The 25475-nt window shown below is 49.3% G+C and overlaps 2 protein-coding genes across 2 annotated transcripts in view; one reads left to right on the forward strand and one right to left on the reverse strand.

Annotated features, from left to right (window-relative positions):
- Positions 1–25475, forward strand: part of RHPN1 (rhophilin Rho GTPase binding protein 1) — a 974759-nt gene that overhangs the window by 615875 nt on the left and 333409 nt on the right. The gene's annotated exons all lie outside the window — the stretch shown is intronic.
- ZC3H3 (zinc finger CCCH-type containing 3) overlaps positions 1–25475 on the reverse strand; it is a 374847-nt gene that overhangs the window by 40923 nt on the left and 308449 nt on the right. Inside the window, exons 10-11 of the mRNA XM_050940706.1 lie at positions 13306–13490; positions 6614–6816 (exon numbers count right to left, since the gene is read on the reverse strand). Coding sequence (XP_050796663.1) covers positions 6614–6816; positions 13306–13490 — 388 coding nt within the window. The remainder of the gene's footprint in view (positions 1–6613; positions 6817–13305; positions 13491–25475) is intronic.

Genomic DNA, 25475 nt, shown 5'->3' on the forward strand with positions numbered 1-25475 from the left:
ACTGACCACCCTACTGGGCAACCTCTTATCTTCGGGGATAAGCTGAGGTGGTTTCGTAAGTGTGGACAGAGCACAGGACAAGACAACCATCCACCACTAAACATGGGAGTTTTTGGTCTCTTGAGTGGTTGCTGAGGACACACCCACCGTGAATGAATGAAAGCAATGACAAAAGTTGCATCTCTCCTGTCAGCAAACCTGGCCCATTGTAAGTGGCTGAGGAGCCCTGCTGTGCACAGATCATCTCTGGACTGCAGTTCTCACTGCAGGATGCATGCTCTGTGAGTGCAGGGATAGGGCAGCAAATACGGAGGGGAGTCCCCCCTGCCCACTCCCTTGGTGACAACCACAACCAGAAGACAGCCCCACCCCACCTCCCCCAGCCCATGTGCCAAGCAAGGCCTGTGTGTTTTATGGATCAACAGCGTGGCAATCACTTCATCTCTGGCAGGAGAACACACTCCCCGTCAAAATGGTTTCGATACAGCTGCAATTCCCTGTGAGTCCCGACACCTACACTTTCTCCAAGGAGTCTCCAGCCGCGCCCCCAGCCTGGGCGTCTCACTTCCAGCAAGGGACTGCCCCCCTGAAACTGGAGGAGGGGCGGGTGCCTGCCTCAGAGGGAAGGGAGAGGGCAAGGAATGCGGAGAGTGGGCTACCAGTTACATCCTATTGCACTTGGATCTCCTACCCTCGCATCCTGTCTCCACCAGCCCTGGCAACTCCCCTGTCTGGCTCTCTAGCACAGCCCCACCTCCGAACGCAGGCCATGCCGATTTGAATGGGCTCGAGGGCCCACCACGCTATGAGAGCTGTTCCCTCGTCTCCAGAGAAGGTGAGCAGGAAATGAGCTGTAAGGACCTGTGTGGGGCATCACAGCCAGTGCTTTTGCTAACGTAGGGGGAAGACAGAGAAAGAGGAGGAAGGAGCCAGATTACCCATTTCAAGAGCAGGTGTGAGGTCTTTATTCACTGGGCTGGTGCTTCCACTAGAGAAGCCAGGCCAGGCCATAGATAGCACCAGCTACTTCCTCTGCACGCACTCTCCTCCTACGATGACCAAAACCAGGAGTTAGAAAGAAATGCTTCTTTCGCCTCCCAGATGTCCTTTCTGCTACTGCATCTTTATCCTCCATCTGACACCCTTTCCCTTGACCCATTAGAGGCTGAGTTACTCCAGGCTGACAAGTGCAATTCATGGCATTTCAACAGCTTTCTTTCTGCGGATTAATTGCTCCATCTTCACGGCAGAGATAAAAAAGCCAGATTAACTCACTGGTTCAAGAGCACTTTCCACAGCAGACAGCAGCAGCCCTGCCACTGAGATCAAAAGGAGCTGAAACGGGGCCAAGAGGAGGAAGGAGGGGGAAGAAATCACTGTGATTCAAAAGGGAAGCCAAGCACTTCTCTCCATGTTGCGCAGAAAAGCCTTTATAGCAGCAATGATCCTTGCTGAAAGGGCACCGACTGCCCTGCACGCCCATTGCTTAGCATTTCAATAGCATGCAGCCAAGCAGCCATTCTTCCGAACACACATGCTCACCAGCGACCTAAGGAATATGTTGCTAATCCCGGGAATTCTTTCCCCCCAGGCATCAAGATGCCTTGAAACTTCCCAGCCTTGAAGTGGGTTTTACACTTCACTGCCAGGCTGATCACAGCTCCAAAGTAGCATTAAGCAGAAGAGACGTCTCTCTCCAGCACAGGAGGCTGGAAGGGGGCTCATGTGAGCTTTCAGCTGGCCCTCATTGCAGGGTGATCTCACCGCCATTAGACACGAGATACAGAAGACACTGCAGAAACAGGACATGGAGCAGAGAGGAAAAGTTAAAGAAATGGATTTGTGCTCCTGGCATGGCTTGTTTCCCTGCGTCCCTTCTCTTTGTACAGACCCAAGCCTTGGGCCATCCAGTCCAGCAGCCACATTTGGCATGACAAGCTCCATAAATCCTTCCGACTGTGTCTTGTTTTAGGCAGGTGTGATTGGGTGACCTCCAGAAGGCTTTCTCCATCAGCAGCTGACTGGTGGAGTTCTCCAGCATCCTCAGGAGGCAGCTCAATACTCAGTTCCCTTGGGGGTGTTTTACTGAATTGGGTGAGTTCGCAGCGCGTTGCTGGGATTTCTCAGGCTGTCCCCGCTCTGGGATCTAACTGGAGCACGTGGCCAATTTGTTATAACCTACCGGCCTGATTTTCAAAGCTTTCGAGCCCCACCCAACTCTCACTGACTTAACGGGAGACTGCGGGGCTCAGTGCCTCTGAACAGCAGGATACCACTGTATGGGGACTTGGATACCTAACTTTAAGCCCCTGCTTTGGAAAATGTTGGTTTCATTCCCTAGATAGGATACTACAGAAAAGGGTGCAGGAGTGAGAGACAGAAGCAGCCAACATGGCAGAACATTATTTACACTCCTGCCTCCTCCTAGATCAAAGGACGTCTGAGTTAGGTATGCCCCACCCACCCCCGCAGATGGCATGCTAAAGGGGGCCCTCAGTACCCTGACACAGTGGCCAAGTAATTCTACGCAGGCTGAATTGGTATTGGCATTGCATGAGCACCCAGAGCCCCATTGTGCTAGGTGCACACACAAACACACACCGTCTCAAAGAACTTGCAGTCTAAGTAGGTTAAGAGGTGGCTCCTGGGTTTTGTCTTATGCTGCATTCTGGGCCCCTTCTCATTATCTCCCTCTCCCGCTCCCCAGCAGGTGCTAGAGACCTTCATAGAGCGCTAGAAAACTGAGGGACCTTCTTGGAGACAATGTCCATACCCCTGGAGTTAGCAGTGTCATCTTTGGCTATTTTCAAACCTGGGCGCCTACAGGTAAGTGCCATCATTAGGCAGGCCATTCCCATTTGGGGTAGAGATGGTCAAAAGAATTCAATTTTATTACCATCAGAAAGTTTATCTCCATACTTTTCTTGTGAAAATTTTTAATTTTTGATGAAAATTTTCAAAATTTAAACAAAAACCATGCTTTTGATTTTAGTTCAAAATGAAAAAAAAATATTTTTACTTGATTTTTTCTTGAAAAAAACCCCAAACATTTCACTGAAATCAGCCTGTCTTCGCAAAACACTTTGATTTTGACGGAACGGCATTTTTCATCGAAAAAAGTTTTCAGTTTAAAACAAAATTTGGACAAGCTCTAATTTTAGGGTCCTAAATGGACATTTGAATATTTGGCCCCCTGTGCCCTCCCCAATCACCTCTTCTTCTAAAGTACTGCACTGCGTGTCACACACCAAAAGCAGCATAAGCAGATCCTCTCTCTAGAGGAGCTGGGCACTAAGTAGGAGTAAGGAATCGCAAAAATCTCCAAGTGACTTACTGGAGACAAAATGAGAACTAAAAAAACCCAAAGGCAAAATCCCCTGCCTCACTTGGGAAGATTTTGCCAGTCCCAGAGGAGTTGGCTGCTCTGCTGTTTCCAAGACAGTGCACCCAGCCAGGGGAACGGGCTGAATGCATTCTGAATGGAGTGATCCCACACAGATGGTTTTCTGTGCATTTCGTGGGGATCTCGTCCCCCAATTTCAACCTAGCATTCTCACCATCATCTTTCACTCCAAAGAAAGTCTGGTTTTCTTTTGAGTCTCTCCGCCTCCCTTAACCTACCACCTGATCTCACAGCACAACAGACCAGTTGTGGCAACAGGTGCCGGAACTGTTGCTCCCCCTGGCTTGAAATGGTTTCCATTATATACAGCAGGGGCCGGCAACCTTTGGCACATGGCCCAACACGGTAATCCGCTGGTGGGCCGCGAGATGTTTTGTTTACATTGACCGTCCACAGGCACGGCCTCCTACAGCTCACAGCACATCCCTGCGGCCCGCACCACTTCCCGCAGCTCCCGTTGGCCGGGAATGGCGAACCTCAGCCACTAGGAGCTGCAAGGGGCCGTGCCTGCAGTTGATCAACGTGAACAAAACGTCTTGTGGCCAGCCAGTGGATTACTGCGATGGGCCACGTGCCAAAGGTTGCCAACCCTGAAATCCAGGGTTTACAGTTTGGTCAATGGCTCTCAGCACCCCCACTATAAAAATTGTTCCAGCCCCGCCATGTGTGGCTGTGTCTAAATAGTGAAACTTTCTGTGAAGAGGTTCAGACTAAGTAGAAATTAGTCCCAGAGAAATGTGTGTGTTCCTCTCTTTTCCAGGGAATGGGAGGAGGGCAGGGGAAAATAATGTAACCCCACTGCCAACCCTGAATCTCCATGCCATGACGGCCAGGCTTCTAGCAGAGGAGAAATGGACAGGATTCACTGAGGAGCCAGCCAAGCATTGCTCCCATATCAGCAGCTGGGGGACCTTAACTCTCACTCCCCTTCGCCTCGAGGCTGCCTTGTGTTAGTCAGCAAGTTGATTTTGGCATTTGAACCAATTGCTGCTGAAAGCCCCACTCATCACCATGTTTAGTCTCAAGTTTCTTAGTGAATTTCACACAGCTGAAAGGTGCATGATGGACGGCCCTGAAGCCTTGTGTTTATCTAACGGTGAGGATAGCGTGGGGCAGTCATATAGCACACTGCCCTGTCCTCACCTCTGGAAGTGCCCCTCAAACCCTGATGGGTAGTCCCCAGGATCTATTCAGACCTTGCCCAAGAAGCGGGAGGTGCAGGCAGCAAGAGGTGGTGCCAGTCTATGTGCTACGCATGCTGTTCCACATGGAACTGGGTTGAGACCCTGGTCATTTCATACAGGCCCAGGAACACCAGAAGAGACTCCACTTGTTCACCTCCTGTTTTACTGCTTCGCTTCACACCGAACAAGTGGCTGTTTCTCTTTCACAAAGCAGGCACTGGCCCCAACAGTCAATGCTGGGAGATTTGTAAAGGACAGCGAAGGGCTAAGCAACTTTCTGAACTACCGGATCTCTAATCCTAATATACCCCGGTCTCTCCTTCTCACACACACTGGAAGCTGAGGAGTTAAAACAGAAGGATGCTTGATTGGAGTTGATTATGGTGTGACCACAGAGATGGGACTGCAGTTTGGAGATGTCCTTCAAGGTAACATACAGGACTAGATTTTGGGAGGGAGGGGCCTAAGAAAGCAGTTATGCTGCAAAGGCAGCTGTAAGCTCAGTGCATGCTGTTTGAGGGAATGGGGTGGTGGAATGGGTTATAGGTGCCCACATGTTCTAACCCCGGCTCAGGAACATCTCTGGACACATGGGTTCTAACCCCAGCTCAGGCTTCAAGTAAATTTATTTGATGGTGCCCAATGGACTCTTGGTCCCATCAAAACACTAGCCCGCAATTCTCCAGCTGATACTATCCTCTCCCTAAGGCCTGGTTTAGAATAGAATGGGTGATGCTGCAGGTCAGGACTGCAGCGCACTGGACGAGCTGTGTGTGTCCCAGGAGTGACAAGCAGGAGGAGCCAAAGCCAGGATTAAGGTGCACTGACAGAGCTGGAGAATACCAGCAGAGCTGTGTAGGGATGCACGACTGCACCATCCCAATTCTACTCCAGTTCTCCCCTTTGTGGAGCACTGAATTCACACAGCCGGGCTTCCCTTGCCCTGAAGGAGTACTTGTTAGGATATAGATATTCAGGCCGGTCTGCAAAGGCCTATACTTTAAGAATGTAGGTGTATTCTTATCACTTAGCTAGTTCTAGAGGTATAATAGAAAGAATCAAAATCACTGTCTGTGTAATGGCCTTCTCTTACTGTGACAGGCTAAGGCCTTCAGTTAAGATGTAGTTAGGCAGCCATAAGCTGGGAAGTGTCTGGTCACATCCTCACATTCCAAACAAGTCACATTGAAATAAGGTGCTATTGGGAACACAATCCTGCCCTGATATTCCTATCACCTCCAGAGAAAGAGAAGAGCCTAGAAGATTTAAAAGGAAACTTAATTTGATAGCATCCTGTCTGGTAAGAACTCACTTATCAATAGACACAGCTGAGAACCCTTATGTCTGTATAGATGTAGTTGTGAAATCCTCACTTCTATATTGTTTTGTATGTTTATTTGCATGGTCTCTGTCTGGTTCTGTAATTGTTTCTGTCTGCTGTATAATTAATTTTGTTGGGTGTAAACCAATGAAGGTGGTGGGATATAATTGGTTAAATAACCATGTTACAATATGTTAGGATTGGTTAGTTAAATTTCAGTAAAATGATTGGTTAAGGAATAGCTAAGCAAAACTCAGGTTTTACTATATAGTCTGCAGTCAATCAGGAAGGGGGAGGGAAATGGGAACAGGGGCTGGGGATGGGGGAATTGGGATCATGTTTTGCTAAAGGGGGAATGGGAACAGGGGATGGGAACAGGAACAGGGACACAGGCAAGGCTCTGTGGTGTCAGAGCTGGGAAGGGGGACACTAAGGAAGGAAACTGGAATCATGCTTGCTGGAAGTTCTCCCCAATAAACATCGAATTGTTTGTGCCTTTGGACTTCGGGTATTGTTGCTCTGTTCATGCGAGAAGGACCAGGGAAGTGAGAGGGTGAAGGAATAAGGCCCCTAACAGTACTGTGCCCAGGGCAGGAGCAGCTAGAGAAGTTACAACTGGGACATGGCTCTCACTCGGCTTTGGCTGATGAACTACAGGGAGCCCCAGAGCTTGTGAGAATGCAACACAAAACAACAGCCTTGTACCTGTATCCTCCCCTGTCTTGTCTCTGTCAGCTGTGCATGCCACCGCACTTGGAGAGGTAGGTGACTGGAGAGAGATGAAAGATGGGAGCTTCTGAAGTCTGCTGCATGCTGGGGTGTCTGTGTCACTCCAAAGCTTTACCCCCTGCTCTGCGCTGGAGGGTCCGGGAATCTCCCCATCATCCTGGAGGTTGGCTGCATCCCTCCTAAAAAACACATCCATATAAGTATGAAAACAGCAGCAAATCCCATGTGAGTCAGCAAGCCATGCCAACATAGAATAGTAAAATAGGTTCTAGTGAGATAAGACTCAGATGATAGAGATGAAGAGACTCATTAACTCTTCCAGCTGTCAGGCAAGGATTGTCCCCGATAGTCTACTTCCAAAGGCTTCACTTCCCCAGTTTTAAATGATCTCAGTGATGCCATGCCTGCCCCTTCACCTGATCCATCCCACTGCTAGTTTCTCTCTGGCTGGCCAGATCCCCTTACTCCTATTTACATCCCAGAAAATCCCCATTCTCCCCTGAAGGAAGTTTCCGCCCTTTAGATATGAGCTTGTGGCTGCATCACCTTCATTTGTTTGGGTCACAGATCTGAGCCAAACGGGAAGGGAGTGGGGTTAAGGTAGCAAGGCTGGAGCATTGGGCACGGGGGTGAGCCAGGTGCGTAAGGGACTGAGCGGCCTCCAGTTCCACGTCTGGCTGTGTTAGTGTTCTTGGCTCACTCCTCAGTGCACAGATGGCTAATGGGACATTTTACCTAGCCTGACATCTACACTGATGGTGCTAATAAAGGGGAAAAAAAGCTGGAGCAGTTTAAAGCTTCTCTGAACCCGGCATCTTCTCTCTCTCAGGCAGAGGCTGCTGCCGGCCTTTCCAGGAAAAGGGGATGGAAAGAGCCGTGCATAGCTCTCCTCCCCGCTGGCCAGCTCTACACATCCCATTCCCACCTAAAAGGAGCAAAGAAATATTTTATACCTCAATCGTCCAGGGGCCGGGAGCTGCATGTCATTCCAAGCTTGCTGTGTCACCCTAGATAGCTTCGCATAGCCCACTGCACACTCACTGCCTGGTGCTACCATACAAGAAAGGGCCGTGTACTGCTAGGACATGTCTTGGGGCCGGATACAGAGAGAGCTGGTGCTTCAGCTCTGCCCGTCTCCAGCCAGGTGACTAGGATTGATTTTTGGGGAGGGAGAATGAGCATGGCATAAATCCCTGTATAGAGCAGAATAGAGATGGCTGAATCCCGGCTCTCGCGGAACGACAGGGGCAAACAACCAAATACATCTAGTCCCTTCCCCAGGATTCAGTGCAGGGTTGTGCCATATGGTCCACGTCCTAGTGCTTTCCTCAGCGAGCATTAGTGTCCGTAAGCAGCGAGCGTCCATCACTTCCACAGCAGACTAGTCAGTGACCTGCGGCCAGGAACCGCTACGGAGGAGGCCACACTGCCTAGGCCCAGGATCCCGATGAGGGGAGTGCAAGGGAAATGCTGCTGGAGGGAGGCAGAGTTCCTTGCCCAGGCTCTGTGTGCTGGGCTGATCCTCGTTTGTCTCTTTCCCTGCTTAGCTACCTCGTGGGGTTCACGCGTATGAAGATTCTCCCCGCGCAGAGAGTCTGCTCCGCCGGCCCCCAAGTACCCACTGGAGGCTGTTAACAAAACATTCCAGAGAAGTGACGCAAACGGCAATAGAAAAATACAAACGGAGATGGAGCCAGGAAGTGTTTGGGGCCACGGCACTGATGGACCCAGACGACAGGCTGCTGACAGTGATGGATAAAGCGATTCCTACCAACAGGGCTGTAGCCGTCCCCTTCTAGTCTAGTCAGATCTATTAGCTTGGCCTTAAAATGACTCTTTATGCAGGGCAGGCAGCCCCAGGGCCGAGTCCTTTATCCCTAAGGCCCGGGTGCAAGCGCAGACTCAGTAACGGCCTATGGAGGTAGATCTTCCTAACACAAAAGGCACCATTCAGTTTGGGTATTGCAGGGCAGCGCTAGCTGAGAGACTAAGGCATGGCTGGGTCTGAACACTGCCCTGTCCCCACTAGAAGCTGGACTCCCCAGACAGCTACACAGAGAAGCCTGCACGGCGACTACCCCTTCTGTCCTGAAGGGTCAGCATCCTGGGTCGGCATCTTCACCAGCGCTACCTTCATTGATAAAAAGCCACCGCTAAGGGGCTGTTTCTGGAATCACTCTTCAACTTCCTCACTCCCTAGAATTCACAGCAAACACTACAGGCAAGAACAACTCTCTCTGATCACTTGCCTGGTACTGGCTGGGCAAGCATTGCACCCAGTGCGTGTGCCAGTACCTTCCCAGAAACGGCAGGAGAATGAGTAAAGCCAACCCATGGCTGGAACGATGACGCGGGGAGGCCAAAAGTATAATAGGGTTCAAAAAAGAACTAGATAAGTTCAGGGAGGTTAGATTCAACAATGGCTGTTGGCCAAGATGGTCAGGGACGCAACCCCATGGTCACGCTGTTCTAAAACATCTGATTGCCAGAGCTGGGACTGGACGATGGCATGGATCACTTGATAAACTGTTCTGTTCTGTTCATCCCCTCGGAAGCACCTGGCACCGGCCACTGTGGGAAGACAGGATACTGGGCTAGATGGACCTTTGGCGTGACCCAATGTGGCCGTTCTTATACGAGTCAGACACATGTCTGCCCGTACACAGCCTGACTGAACCAGCCTTCCCTTTGCCCCATGCTGCAGATGCAGCTAGGCAGCTGTAACACGTGTAGATATTGTGGTACCTAAGTGTAACCCTCACATCTCCTGGGTGTGGTGTTGTGTCCCATCTAGTGGCACAGAGACCACTTAGAGAGAGAGAGAAAATGAGTCTGCTCTACAGCCTTAGCCAACAGGGCCTTGGCTTTTAGCTCATGTGATACAGGCTCATGCACTAAGCTCCAGAGGTCCCTGGTTCAATCCTACCCGCCGACGACCGGGTCTGCTAGCGTTATATAAGCACCTCGCAGCAATTAATCAGCGCTGAGTTTGCCTTAAAGGCAATATTCTCATAGCCTCCTTTGTTTCTGGCATGACTGGTTTCTTGTGCGTGCTTCTTGCCCTGCCCTCTACTTTCCTGGCCCAGGTCCCTAGGTGAGGATCAGTCCTAGGAAGATGCCATTGCTTCGGGAACAGAGGGTTCCACTTTGAGGTCTCACTGCCGATAATCCTCCGTCTCTTCTTCTTTGTTACTACCACAGCGTCGAGGAGCCCACCGTGCCAGACGCTGTGCATACACAGAGTAGAAAGACTGACCCTCTCCAAAGAGCTTACAGTCTAAACATGAGACCAGAGATGGATACAGACAGCTCGAAGGAGGACGGCAAGGAAACAATATTGTCCTTTGCACCACAGGCCCATATAAGCTTCCTCAGACTGGCTTACAGCTGACCTCAGTTCTGGTCTGACGAGACCGTTTCCCATAGAGGTAAGAAGCTCATTCTTCACATTGGGTCAATCTCCTGAGCGGAGGCTGCTAACCCGTGCCCAACAGTGGGATGGGCATTGTGATGTGGATTCATGTCCAATGATGGTACAGAGCAGGGCCGGCTCCAGGTTTTTGCCACCCCAAAGGGCGGGAAAAGAAACAACAAACAAACAAACAAACAAAAAACCAGCGATTGCAGCAATTCAGTGGTAGCTCCACCACGACGCTTTCTTCTTCGGCGGCAATTCAGGGCAGGTCCTTCCCTCCGAGAGGGACCGAGGGATCTACCATCAAATTGCAGCCGAAGAGCCCAACATGCCGCCCCTTCCCCTTGGCCGCCCCAAGCACCTGCTTGCTGAGCTGGTGCCTGGAGCTGGCCCTGATACAGAGACAAGCCCCCCAAACTTGTATGCCCTCCATCTCAACACAAACCTTTTCCCCTGGAAGGAAAGGCAAGTGCTTTAGCCACCACCCCTGGCTACCAGCCAGCCAACTCCCGGCATCTGAGCAATTCAAAAACAAGGCCAGTTTCCTGGCTGTGGCTGATTCCGGAGCTCCTACATTGGGGTGGAGTTATTCAGCATCGTACCGATTGTCCAGTCCCCGGCTGACAAAGCGTTAACAATTCTTCTCTCTATTACAATGCTGGGAGTTAACAACACTGGAGATAGCTCTGGGTGCCAGGTTTGGTGGATTGCCCAGTTAGGTAACTTGCAGCCACACAGCATTATGAAAATTGAATAATCAATAGACCCCCCCAAGGGCACATAGGACAATGACCTCTACCAGATTCAGACAGTCATTTTATGCTGATAGTTGCTGATGTGATTAACAAAGTACCCAGCACAACAGCAAAGACATTCTGCACACCTATTATATTTCCACGTCCTTCTCCACCTTGGCCTCCTCTAACAGCTGCCTCTGCATGGGTAGGAGGGAGGCACGCAGTTGCCCCAGATCTCTGATTGTTCTCTTTCCCTTGCCTTAACTTAGAACGTGGAGTGATCAGGATCTAATGCTCATGTTCTGCACTCACACACAGGAGAGCTGGGTTCGAGTCACATGTCTACTACTTCCCAAGCAGGCAGGAGTGCCAAACGAGACTCGGAGAGGAAGAATAATCTTGTAGTTATGAGAACTGGGAGTTCTGAGGTCAGTCCCCAGCTCTGCCACAGATTTCCTGCATGACCTTGGGTAAGTCTCTTCCCCTTTCTGTGGCTCAGTTTCTCCAACCGTATAATAATACTTCCCTGCCTCCCAGGAGGAAGTCAATACATCTATTCATTTTTGGAAGTTGCTCAAGTACTAATGTGACAAGAATCAAAGACAGGCCTGTGATTCCACAACCTTCGGCCCCTGTGGCAGGGGATGGGGTGCTTCCTGTCACTCCATAGCCCCGCCTGTAGACTATGGAGAAAGCTGACGAGCTCCAGCAGGGACACAGCAACTCGTTACCACTCCAGATCAGAGAGGTCAAACTGCTTTTCTTTTGACAAGTTCTTTCATCCAGTCCCAGGCTGTGGGTGATGCTTTTTTTTTTTTTTTTTTTTTTTTTTTAAAACATGGAGCGAATTAAGTGCATTTGAAACCAGAGGACTACAAGCACCGGACAGAGCCAGACGGCGCATGGCTCCAGTCCATACAGCCCTGCCACTGCATTTCAGCCCTGGCCTACAATAACCCACTGGAATGCTCCGGAGCAGGGGCTGACAACACTGCCAAACGTAGACAGCTCTGTGATAGGATCAACGTGCCCGAGGGACAGGGAACAGGCTGTGGAGCTCATTTTCCTTCGTCCCTAACAATAAAGGTGGCAGTGGGTTTGGTCTGACAGCGTGAGATTTCCCACGGGGAAAGAAGAGGCCTCCAAATACTGCTGCAAATGAGCCCAGATGTGAGAATGCCCCAGAGCTAGATTCAGAGGGCACAGCTGTCCTGCTGCCCCCAAGAGAGGGGAACTTGCTTGACAGTGGGGAGATGCTGTCAGCACCGAGTTGGCGTTTGGCACCTTCACAGCAGGAGCAGGGATTTCGGTACACCCACATGCATCAGACAGACTGGTGACAAGAGGAAAGTGAAGCTGAGCTGGTCACCCTGCCCCTTCAGGAAGAAGTGGGCTGCAATGGGTGTGTGGTAAAAGGGGTGGCATGGTGGGTGCATTGGGTTAACACACAGGACTTCACTTCAGCACAAACTTGGCCTGGGTCCTAAACCAGGGACAGTTTTGAACTTCAGGAGCCCAGAGACTCCGATGCACATGAAGAAAGTACTGGACAGCTGGGCAGGACTCACCATCTCTGCTCAGGGCAGGAACATCTCTAGGGCACCATCCAGGCAAAGATGCCAATGTGCCCAAACTGGAGAATATAAACTACACAGACACACAGGGAGCACTTCACCCATCGATGAAACAAAGCCCTGCTCCAGGGAAGAAGCCAGTAACAATTCAACAGCTCACGGAGTTCTACATATTGACGACAGGAGGGCAAAGAATACAGCCTCCACCTGGAGCTCCAAGAGCACAGGTGGACAGAAAACAATTAGCCAGGACATCAGAGCGAATACTCCTGACCCTGGTCAGAAATGCCAGAGGTGTTTCCCAACGACAGGTGGTTGGGGGCCAGTTTTACATCTCTCCTGAAAGACAGTAAGTCTAGCAGCACAATGCCTGTTAGGGTCAGTTCTAACTCAGAGAGAAGAGTGACCCCTGCTAATCAGTAGCTGTTCCTTGGCTGTCTCCCGCCCAAGCACTGACTCGACTTGGCTGATAGGATCTGTTGAGGTTGCCATAGCAGCAGTCCCAATCTGTTACACACCTTGTATAAGGCACTATCAGCACTGTTAGACGTACAATCACTAGCCCAGCACCTCAAACAAAGCTTTTTGCTATCAGCCCTGCAGAGTTAAAGAGCAAGTGGCAGTCTCTGAAGTCTTGTGGTACCTTTGACAAAATGGCTAGGGGTGTCCTGACGTTGGAATCTGTAGTTTGGGCTGTTATGGTCGGAACTCAAAAGGCGCGGCTTGAATTTCAGGTACTAGAGCAAATTTGAATTGACGACACTCAGGAAATTGGTTTAGCCAAAAAACCTCAAAGAAATAGGATACAGCCAGATTCCTGAAACTGCAGGGTAAACGCATCACACCATGTGCAGATGAAGAGGAGCCCAGATGGTGTTCCCGAATCACCGATTAAAGGGATTTATGCAAAAGAAAGAACAGGAGTGTTTTAACTCCCCTTACCTCACTGCCTCCTCTCCCAGCCTCTTCCACTTCGGCGATGACCTGCCCTGGTTGGAGTCACCTGCGGTACTGGGCTGTCTGAGGTGATGCTTTCTCTGGGGATGCTGGAGTTTGCACTGGGTGCCCTTTGGACAGATGCCGGTCTTGGAAAAGTCTGGGCACACCAGTGTGTGTTTCTTCTTGCACTGAAAAGAAAATTACACAAATCTGTGAAAAACTTCCTGGCACTGCAGCTACATACAGAGATGTGAACAAACGTAATGCCCCTACTCGCTCTGCAAAATATCTGCAAGGAATGTTAATTAACAGAGGCTGTTTCCTTCAGGTGGCACCAACAGATCACTAAAGAAAATGGAAAATGAGTTACCTGATGATTTCCTTTCTTCAGGCCAAGACACAGGGCTATCTCTCTTTTCCTGCAAATCTGGTGGGCAGTTCAGATTTGTCCACTAGGTTCCAAATGCTTAGTCATTGAAATCCTTAACTTTCTCTGTAGCTAATGGTAAACTCTTGACCGCAAGGCTTTCCCCAGGAAGAGATTATTACAGAGGGACACAAAGAAGTTAACTTGGGTGGGGTGAGCTAGGGAAGAGGTGTAGTCTTAGAAAGGAAATTAGGAAACAAATTTTCCATTCTGGGATCGTGACCTCTCCTCTCAGTTGGACATCTGGGATTCAGTGAGCAGCGAGGAAAAGTGACTAGGGAAGGAGTGATCAGCAGGAAAGGATAAGCGTCCCCCTCCTTAAAATTCACCGAGTTTGGGCCTGCTGCCTGGAGCATCTTCCTGCCAAAGAAGGCTGCTGGTGAGGTTCTCATCTGTTATGGAGGGTCCTCACAGGGGGTAGTAGTGTCGAAACTGCCTCGCCCTTCCCACACTGCTAAGTGGCAGGGAAATCCAAGCTAGATGGAAGGTGGGTCTCCGGGCAGTCTGGAGGTGGGGTGAGGGGGAACTCAAGATATGAAAAAAAGAGTTCCAGAATAGCTATGGTTGAGAAGCACTGTGTAATGAAATCAGTGTCTGTAGCTACAGAGGCTTTAGAGATGCAGCACTTGATTCTTCTAGCTATTGATGTTTCAGGTGCTTTCAAGCCCAGACATTTGGGGATGAAAGAAAACAAATAAAGACGATGAGTTACTGGACAGTTCTACTAGGGTGAATCTCAACAGTTCTTCTCACATCTAGCACACAGAACCCCTTTTCATTTGGGTGCTGAAGCTCTGGGGGAAACGAAGGCAGAGTGATTTACTGGAAGGCAGTGAAGAGTTAACCTGCTGAGGGATTACTTGGGAATACGCATATTGTCCTTGCAAGAAGGTTTCTAAGAGCAACTATTTCAGAGACCTCTGGCCAAGGAGACTGCGGCCTGGAAGCACGTCTTTATGGAGAGGAAAACACAGGGAATGGTTCAAAGGGCTGGGCAGTCAGAGCTTGAGGCAATGTGGGTAGATCAAAGATGAGGAATACAGTCCGAAATGAGGCCTGGATAGATGTGCTGCTGTAGGAACCTTGATACCATCAGGAAATCGAGCAGGAAGTAAAACAAAGCTGGGTCTGTGGCCCCATTTAGAGCTGACATGCTAGAAGTGGAAAGTCTCAGGCCAAATCTAGGCTGTTCAGAAGAGCTGGCACACCAGGTTTCCTGGAGCTGACTGATTTCCATGGCAGATTTTCTGCAGCTCCTGAGAGGCTAGTCTCATTCTGGGGACAGAACTCCAGATACTAATCCTCTGGGGGTGTGGAGATGGAGGTTTGGCTCACTCCTGCCCCAAATACACTTTACAAGCAGGGATGCTAAAGGGTAAGGTGGGGAGTGCCGAGTAGTGGTGCTTTCTAGGCCATCGGCGGCAGAGATTCTCATGCAAGGGGCCTGGCTGAGCCCCATGGACAATGTGAACTATCTCCAGTATTTGCAGGAATAGAGATGCAGTCCATGTGTCTCATATAAGAACGGCCATACGGGGTCAAACCAACAGTCCATCTTGCCCAGTATCCTCCCTCTGACAGTGGCCAGTGCCAGAGCTCTGAAGGTAATTTGGAGAGATCCAACTCTTGTCTTTCCCCGCTGGCAATCTGAGTTTTAGGGTCACCCTGGAGCATGGAGTTACCTGACTATCTTGGCTAATAGCCACTGATGGATCTCTCCACCATGAGCTTAGCTAATTATTTTTGGAACGCAGTTATACTTTTGGCCATCACAACATCCCTTGGCAATGAGTTCCACAGGTTAATCGTGTGTTGTGAGAAAAAGTATTTCCTCTTGTTTGTATTAAATCTGCTGCTCTGGTGCCTGTTAATTTCATCAGGTGACTGGAGGTTACTTACTGTAACTGGAAGTTTTTTGAGATGTGTGGTCCCTATATGTATTGCACATATGGGGTACATATGCGCATCAGGTGCCTGAGTCTGGAGATTTTAAACAAGCAGTGTCTGTTGGCCTGCACATGCACAGTACAGCTTGTGCTCCCAAGCAAGGGTATAAGAGGCAGTGCAGGTTCCTCTCAGTTCCTCTTACTACGAATCCAGCCAGATCCGAAGCAGAGGGGGTGGAGATCAGGTAGTGGAATACAGACAGGGACCACAGTAACCTCCATTTCTTCTTCAAGTGCTGGTCCCTAAGCGTATTCCACATGTGTGTGATTGGCAAGCAGTACTCAGACTGGAAGTGGGTGCCAGGAGTTCGGCTGCAAAGATGTTTGCAGTTGCAATTCTCACCATTGCATCCGCCGCAGAGACCTGGACCAGTACAGAGTGTCTAGCAAACATGTATGAAGCTCAGGTGGCTGTGCTGCATACGTCCTACAGCAGGACCTTGGGCAGGGAGTCTGTGATCTTGTGGAGTGGGCTGTTATACTACCAGGAAGCAGGATGTGAGCTAGCCAGCCTGTAGCACTCGATAATGCAACCTGAAATCCACTTATAAATCCTTTGAGAGGCGATAGCTTGGCCATGGGATCTCTCTGCGATGAAGAGGAGCTTCTGATGGGTTTGGTTCTTCACAGGAAAAAGGCTGGTCCCCACCTGATTTTGAGGGAGTGAAGTCCCTTCTCTTTGGGAGAAGTGCGGGAATTGGGAAAAAAGACAAGTAACTAAATACACCAGTTAAGGGGGAATTCAGACACAACCTTGGGTAGAAATTTAGGGTGATGGCAAAGGGATACTTTTGTCTTTGTGAAATACTGTGAAAGGAAGTTCTGCCGTGATGGCTCTCAGTTCGCTGACCCTCCTAGCTCAAGAGATGGCCACTAGAAGTGCCACCTTTATGGATATGTGGGATGTGGAACACATCACTAAGGGATAAAACAGAAGCCTAGTAAGTTTTGATAGCACAAGATGAAGATCCCATAGTGGTGTGGATTTAATGACTGGCAGGAAGGCTCTGGTGAGGTCATTCATGAACTGAGTCATAGCTGAGTGGGTGAAGACAGAGTGCCTGTTTACTAGTGGGAGGAAGGCATGAGTGGCTATGAGGTGGACTCGTAACAAGCTGACTGAGAGACTGGACTTGTTCAGAGACAGGAAGCAGTCTAAAACAATCAGGATGCTTGGAGGGACTGGCTAAGGCTGACTGTGCTGTAGTCAGGCAGAGAAGCGTTTTCATTTAGCCGAACAACAGGTTCTGGTCAATTCTTTCCTACTCTGGGTAAGGATACACTGGACAGAGGAGAACAAGAGCAATCAACTTCCAATGTCCACCAAACACCACGGCATGCAAGCTCCGATCGGGGTGTTTGACCCTGCCCTTGTCCTGCATGAGGAGATCTGGGAGGGGTGGATCCTGACTGGAGGGTGGGTTGACAGCGACAGAAGCTCTGGGAACCAAAACTGCCTGGGCCAACAAGAAGCTTGAAGAATGACACTGGTCCTGTCACGACATGTCTTTCTCAGCACCGGTGGGATGGGAGGAAAGGCATATCCGAAACCACTTGTCCAGGAGACTAGGAAAGTGCCACCTTGGGAGTCATGATCTATGGCTCCCCTGGAATGTAGGGGGAGGTTTTTGTTTGTTTGCAAAGCAAGGCAGTCCCACAGAGGTGTGCCCCACCGCGTGAAGATGTTGGTCAGAATGGAGTCATGGATTTCCCCACTCGTGGTCCGCCGAGAAATGGCGGCTGAGGTCGCCTACTAAGTAGTTGTGAATACCCACACTGAATGCTGCCTGGATGGCGGTGATGTGCCCGATGCACCAGTTCAAAAGCCCGACTCCCTCCAGATAAAGGAGAAGTTGCTCCTCCCTGTTTATTTGGGTAGACCACGGCAGTGATATTGTCTGACATCACTTGGATGTGAAGGGAGACAAGGAGTGTGAGGAAGGCCTTGCATGCAAAGGAGATTGTCTGCAGCTCCAGGATGTTGATATGTAGCCTGCCTCCTGCATGGGCTATGTGCCCTGCGCAGTATGACTGTTCAGATGGGTGCCCCACCCCAGAAGGGACACCTCCATTACCATGGTGACACTGGGAGTGGAGTGGAAAAGGGAACTCCAACTTGTACCTTGTCGGGGTTTGCCCACCAAGCCAAGGAGCCAATGATCCTAGTGGGAATGGTCACCTTGGAGTTCATGTGGTGTTTGTCGAGTGAGTAGACTGAATTGAGCCAGACCTGCAGGCAACACAGATGAAGCCTGGCAAAGGGTCTCACACAAGTATGTGCTGCCACATGACCAAGAAGCGATAGGCACAGAGAGGGTAAGTCAGTTCATCAGCATGAAGAGACGGTTTCTTTAGCACATTTTTATATATGTGCATACAAAAACGCACAGGCATAATCTGTTCAATTACTGCAATTACACACACACAGACAGACAATAACCTAGCATGGAAATGAATAAATTAGACATCCAGCTGGTCATTTGCATGTGCAGTTGTAGCAACTATGTGAGCAAACCATGCAGACACAGTCATAAAGAAACCTCATATTCCAAAGCATGAACTAGAGAAGCCCTAAGGCTGCAAACGACCATAATAGTGTAGAGCAACGTACTGCAGTTTTAATTTCAGCTTTTGCACTGAGGATTTGCATTATTACAACTGATTATATACGGATAAACCATTAAAACAACCACTTTAAAAACTAGGTTACCCGTCCAAAATGGTTACAGATCATGAGAGGAAAAATACACCATTGTGAAAATAACCTGTCCTCCAGCACTGGCTTGGTCCTGCATCCAGATCTGGGTTCACCAACAATAATAACATGCAGCTGATCTGACCATCAGGAAAAGGGCAGTCACAGGGTCGTTCCTTCGAGGACTTGGTGGGCTCAGCTTTGGGCGCACTCGGGGAGAAAGGAATGCGTGTTCAAAAGCCCTGGCCAAGTGGAGAGGCTACAGTCCGCTGATGTTCACTGGTCCGACTACAGCTGTATCACATAGGACAAAAAACATCTTCTCCTGTTGAGCCCAGGGACAATGCCCCTTCCCATGTCCTGCGTCCCACAGTGACAATACTCCAGCATTTTACAGCATCTTTCACACAGGCTGTCCCCTTCACTTTCCAGAGTTAAACAACAAACTGCAGCAGAGGGACAGAGAAATTCGCAGGCCCCAGGAAGGCAGAAGAGAGCAGTTCAGAGATTTCCAAATAGGTGTCTGGGCGAGTCAGTCAGGTGGATGAACATCTTCCTAATTACATCTCTCCATGCAAACGCCCCTCCCTTTGAGCGTAACTAGGGTGACCAGATGAGAGGAAGAAAATATGAAGACATATGGGGGAGGTCGCCGGTAGAGCAAAAAAAATATTGGGACAAACTGCGTACTACCAAACATCGGTCGGGACGCTGGCCAAACGCCTAAATATCAGGATGTCTGGTCACCCTAAGCATAACTCTGTGCTAACACACTCACTTCCTCAAAGAGTCAACAGAAAAGTTGGCCAGGGCTAAATGAAAAAGTCTTCCAATGCTGCCAACAGGAATGCCTCCTGAGCCATCCAAGCCTTGTTCATGCCCCATACGGAAAGCCTGACGGCATGTGGCCACTTACACCCATCTGATGTTACGTTCTGCCTTTGGGTTCCAAGCATGTTTTATTACCTTCTCTTTTGTTGTCACTTCAAGTAGCCAGGTGCACTCAGGAGTCACAAACACACACTAAACAGCAATACACATTGGCAACCTGAGCTAGATAATACACAACACAGCAGCATTTCAAATATCTTTACACAGCCTCTTCTCTTAAAGCAGAGTCCTATATATCTTTTTATAGTGAAGTCATCCCCTTGCTCCCCTAGAACACCTTCTGTCCATACCAGGGTTGACAACACATTAGCAACAGCAGCAAAATATGATCTCGCCTCTCTTGGGGGAAGATCCACAGCTAAAGGCTTCCCCATGACCAGGATTACAGGCTGCACATTGCACTCAATGGAATCTCCTCAGGCCCTTTTCCCTTCTCCAGGAATGGAGCTGCATTTGAGCTCTCTCTAAGGAGGTCCTTCCATGCCCCTCAGTAGGATGTAACAAAGCTTCTGCCCTTTTTCTCCAAGAGACTTCGGGGAATTAGGCCAATCCACACTGCTGACCACTGGAATTACTCCACAGTCCATTTGACAGGTACAAGCAGTGACAGATCAAGGGTGTCTCTCTGTGAAAGGGAAGAGCGGCTTTGTGTTTCTACAAGCCAGCAGAGACTGCTGCAGCTGACAAGCAACCAAAAGAGGTGGTCAACTGGAGGCAGAGAGTATTGTTAAACAGCAGGAGAGCTGGGGATCTGGGACGAAACAGGCATCAGCTACAGTGGAGAGACGGCCAGAAATTAAAAACATGAAAACCAGAGGAACACCCCGCAGGAACAACACAAGGCAGAGCAGCAGCAGAACCACTTTACAAGCCCAGACACTGTAAAAGCCACAGAAACAGCTCCAGTGGTTTTTCACTCTACCTCAGAGTGAGTCTCTGACAAAGGAAAAAATAACCCTGGTGGTTCATTTAAAGTGCAGCAGGCTCTCTGCAAAATGAAGCGCAGGCTTACACTGGTCCAAGATCCAGGGCTTGCTGTACTCAAGGACTGGACCAGTGCGGTAAAAGTATCACTAGAGCAGTGAAACTCAGCAGCCACATCAGTGATCAACATTACCCAACAGAGCCACAGTTGTGTGAGTTCAATGTTTCATTTACCAGAGTTCTATATAATCACGGCAGGGGAAATCTTTAGTTTTTATACATTATTCTCACAGCAAAATGACTAAGCATTGTTAATAACCTAGTAAAAGCCTCCTGGTTGGGTAATAATTAAAACACACACGGTTTTAATATCATGTGCTGCAAAGAGCTGCAGGAGACACATTAAACTAGAGTCACTTGTGGCCCGCAACCCTCAGTCTCACTGCACTAGAGAGACCAATGCTGGGCTGACAGAGCAGTAAGATCCTATGCGCTGCCAGGGCTAGACACAAATCCTTTCACCAGGTGAAAGCTGGCAACAACACTAGTCACAGTATGAGGCAGGATTCTGGACATATAAAATCCACGCCCACCTTTGGAATTCACACAGGGACCATCCCTCAAAGAGGACCCTCCCATTCGGCTTCTAAAACTTCTTCAATTCCAACATTTTAGAGCTGCTACCTCCTGAACTCCTGGAGCTAGAAATGAAAGGTTTAAAACTAGCTTGGAGTTGGAAGCCCAGCTTTTGAATGACCCAGGATGTTTCGTTCTAACGGGTGCTGTTTCTGAGACTTTGGCTGCTGGAATTCAATGGAAAAGGCTAATATCCAAAGTGCTTTGGGAAGGCTGTGACTCTACAGCTAATCATGGATCAGTGAAAAGAAAGAAAAGGAAAGTCAATCCTTGAAGTGCTTTAAAAGAAAGTGAAGCAAAATTAGCCATGAGCCTGCATCCCATGAGAAATCTACGCGACAAGTAAAGCAAGGGAAGGGAGTTACTAACCAGTGGGGTTGGGGATAAAAAAATACAGAGCTATTTACTAAGAAGAGTAACCAACAGGCTACCAAGCCTTTGCTCCAGTCTGTCTTGCTGAAGGTGGACTGTCTGTATGAATGGGATATAAGACACCGGGTAACATGCTTCCTAGGTTCTGAATCCTGCTATCCCTTCCCACCCATTATGCTCTGTTCATCAGCAGTCTCCTTGCAGTTCTGCAAAGCAGTTTAGTCTCTCTCGTCACGTACTTTGAACCACTCAGTCTGGGGGCAAAGGCTTTTGCTTGATAGATCTCAGTGGAAGGTGCTGCCCAGCCACAAATTATAGGGTTCTCATGGTCTACTGACTAGAGCAGAGGTCTGAAAACCAGGAACTCTTACTTCAATTCCAGCTCTGACAGACTCCCCATGTGGCTGTCAGCAAATCCCCTAGTCTCTCTGTGCCCCAGGTTCCCTGGCTTCAAAATGGGGGATAAAAGCCCTGCCTGTCCAGAAGTGTTGTGAGGATCCACCAGCTCGTTTTCACGCAGCATCCTGAAGTGCTAGAGCATCTGGGGCTGCCTGCAGATTTTGCTCTATTTCCTTGGAACCTAAAGTTTAACTAAAAAAGTCTCTCCCTCTTTTGGTTGCCAAAAGCCACAGTGACATCAGTGATACTCTGTTAAAATGCTGAGCCTGCAGCCAAACCGACTGCAACAGCGGCACTGAGAGGGTATGAACTTCACGCAGATTAGAGCTGGAAAAAAAACCCTTAGGCCCTAGCTCATCTAGTCCGTAGCCAGGGAACCAGTGCAGGATTGTTCCCTGCCGTGCATCCTCCAGGCTTGTACTAATTGTCCCACGCTGGGGGTTCCTTTACTCCTGCTGGGAGACTTTCCCACCGTTTAATTCCTCCCATACCCCATTCACCTCATTAGGGTGTTCACTAGGAAGCCATTTAAATACCAGCAAGTGACCATGTCAGTACCAGAAGCACCCAGGCATAGTGCTTATCCAGCAGGGCTGGGTGGTGCACACTCTGACCTCCCATCCCCTGGAAAGGATGTTCCTAGGAATAAAGCTATGGATTATAGTGAAGATGACAGAGTTGGAAAATCAAGGTGAGCAGGGCTGGGTGCCTGAAGGACCAGGCCATCCTCTGTAGCAGCTGGCAATGCCCTCCAGCCAGTGCTATAGAAGATAACAAATTCCTTTCATCTGCATCACCTTTCAAGGTACATCTACACTGCAGGCTTCTTTTGGGGGCACACTGAGTCCATACACACATGGGCAGCTGGCACAGGTATGAAGAGCACTGTGGCCAGTGCAACAGCTTAGGCAAGTAAAGACATGCCATAAGGGTGTGGGGAGGCACGTGAGTACACACCCTACACAGTTCTCTGCTCACCCTAACCTCCCCTCTACACTGCTGTTTTTAGCAGTGCAGTGTCTTGCTCTGCAGCCTTTCCCCCCAGCTGCCTTCTCCCTGCCAGAGCATTTCCTCCCTGCAGTGAAAGGCTCTGGCAGCAGGGAACTGCTGAAACTTTTCTGCGCTGCCCCCACCAGAGCCTTTCACTGACACACATATCTCTACATCGCAGCGTGGACGCAGATTGCTTTTCACTGCAGCGAGTTGCTACACATCCCTCGGTGCTGCTGCCCGTCGTGTGAACAGTCTCAGAAGATGATTTGAAGAGCTTTACAAAACTAACATTCAACCTCTTAACATTACTAGGATGTAAGTAAAATAAATGCTACACACAGGTCATTTTGCCCACCAATGAAATGCAACCAGTTTTTGGGAGGAACATAGCCGCTGTTTAAACATCCACATATCGGACTATGCCAGGAAGCGAAGAATATTGTATCAAAATGAAACTGCAGAGGCAATGGGTGTAGAGCGAATGAGATTGCTGGAGTTGGCATTAGGCCAAACTCCGGGGCTAACATTCCTACTCCTACACAAAACACTGTAGGATCTTCAACGGCAAAGGTCCGGGACTTGGGTTTTACACCTCAACCAAAAGAGAGAGAAAGGGAACTCTCACGACGTATCAAAACTGGGGCTAAGGAGTGAACACTTTTGACTCTGATGATCATGGGAAATTATTTCCTTTATTTTAATTCACATCTGGATATAGCATTTCCTGGCTGGTTGGCACGCTCTTACATAAGCGAATGCTCCAAAGTTTACTAGCAGAGAGCTCTCTCTAATATTTATCATACGTTTGCTCTCCATATGTTTTGGGGACGATGCCATCGTGAAAACTATGCTTTACTTTCAAGCCAGTGCGTTACTTGCCATTGGCCACTATCACATCTTTGCTGTGGGAGAGCCACATTCCACCAACACGCAGACCTTGGACTGAGCTAGAGGGCATAAGAAAGCAAGACCTCTACTCCCCATCTCACCACCGTAAAGGATGCAGTATGTTTTCCAAGAAGTGCATGTGGAGAGTTAGCCAGGAGATTCCTCTGGCTAAATTCCCATGTTGTGCTTTATACATATGTTCTCGCTTGCCCATTCACTCTCTGTAGGATCACCACAGGGATTTTCACACCCAGAAACCATGTTATGCCATTACCATAAATAACGGCCTTTCAACTCTTTTGCAGCAGGCAAACAACACTGCGTCCGGCTGAGCCGAGATACATTCACTCTCTCTTACATTTATACAGTGCGTTCCATCCCCCAGGATCCCACACGGCTTCATAACAGAGCAGAATCCGTTCACTTCACACATCACTGCTGCTTGTCGGCCATTATCTGTTCCATTTATTCAGTCAATTTCAAATTATTCAGTGTTTCCCCATTTACAAATATATTCATAAGTTATTAGTTATCACTCGTATTACAGTAGCACCGAGACTGCGGCCCCATTGTGCGGGGTGCTATACAGACACACAGCATGTACAGTCACAAAGACAAGGCAGTCAGAGGGTGGGAGGCAAAACAGAAGCACGGACAAGTGACATGACTTATATAAGGTGTCTCTGCTGGTTAGCGGCAGAGCTCAGAACAGACCCCAGGCCTCCAGTCCAGTATCCTGCTCACTGGACCATGCAGTCACTCCAAATCAAAGTAGCAATCTGATGAACTTCATTATTTTTTTCAAACTAAACCCTGCTGTTCCCCCCCTTATTTGCCCATCTCCACCTATCACGTCTGAGGTGGGATGTGGTGGCAAGTGTAGCAGCACAGAACAGTTTGGGAGGGAATGTGAAAAACGACAGGACCCAATTGAAACGGCAGCGTCAATGACCGAAGCTGGAATGTGCATGACAGCAGGGTTCAAACCTCCAGAGCTTGTAAGATTGCCACAGGATCGTTAAGGATGGGACCACATTCAATGTCTTGCCAGTACAGTGCCCCTAGTGTTATGCCAGAGCACTTGTTCAATGGTGATGGAGGGAAGAGCACCACCTACTGAATGCCTTCCTGCCACACTTGGGTTCTCCTGGGCCATCTCTCGGCTAAGTATGGACCAGGTCCAGTCTTTTGGAGGCAATGAGAGCTGGAAAGCTCAGAGCCCCACGAGGCAGATCAAAATCTGCATTGGCATATAGGTCATTTTAGCACGCTGCTCAATGGCTTGGAGGCCCGCTATTTGCTGGGAATCAAGAGCAATGAGCTCTTCTTAACAGCCTCTAAACGTGGACATTTCTTCCCAGCACACCAGCCCACAGTTCAAAATACCTCCAGCGGATGGCGTTCTGTGCTGGCATATTTGCAAGGCTCACACCCCTTCTCTTCCGCTTCCCATCAGCAAACAAAACCTCATGTCTTGTCACCTACTGGAGTAACCCCAATGGAAGGTGACCTTTGTGGCCAAGGAACTGCCTATGTTTACTTTAGCAAGTTAAGTCCCCACCGCCCCAAATAACCCTCCACCTCCTCGGTTACAAATCTCAAAGCTAATAATTGCACTAAGGGATGCTGATTGGCGCCTTTTCCAATATACGTTTTATAAAGAAAACAAACCACACGTAACTAATTCCAAGATCGGGTCCCAGGCTCAGGTTTCTAATGATTTTTCCAAGCCATTCTCAGCTTGGCTGTGCTAGGCTATGACACCATGCTTGGCCATCTTTCCACAGCACTGCAGACCTGCCCTGTCCGTGCACCTGTCAATCAGTTTAGCCCTGGGACCAAAGGGCAGGGAGAAGGCCAGGGAAGTGGGGCAGGTTCTGCGCACTCTGATCTGCAGAGCAAAGCCCTGCTTGCTTTCCAGCTGAGGACAGTGGGGTATGGAGAAGACCCTTAGGGAGGGGAAGAGCGATGTGAGATGTTCTGCTCTTGCCCAGGGTATTAA

The sequence above is a fragment of the Gopherus flavomarginatus genome, chromosome 2, assembly GCF_025201925.1.
Source record: "Gopherus flavomarginatus isolate rGopFla2 chromosome 2, rGopFla2.mat.asm, whole genome shotgun sequence".
Lineage (NCBI taxonomy): Eukaryota > Metazoa > Chordata > Testudines > Testudinidae > Gopherus > Gopherus flavomarginatus.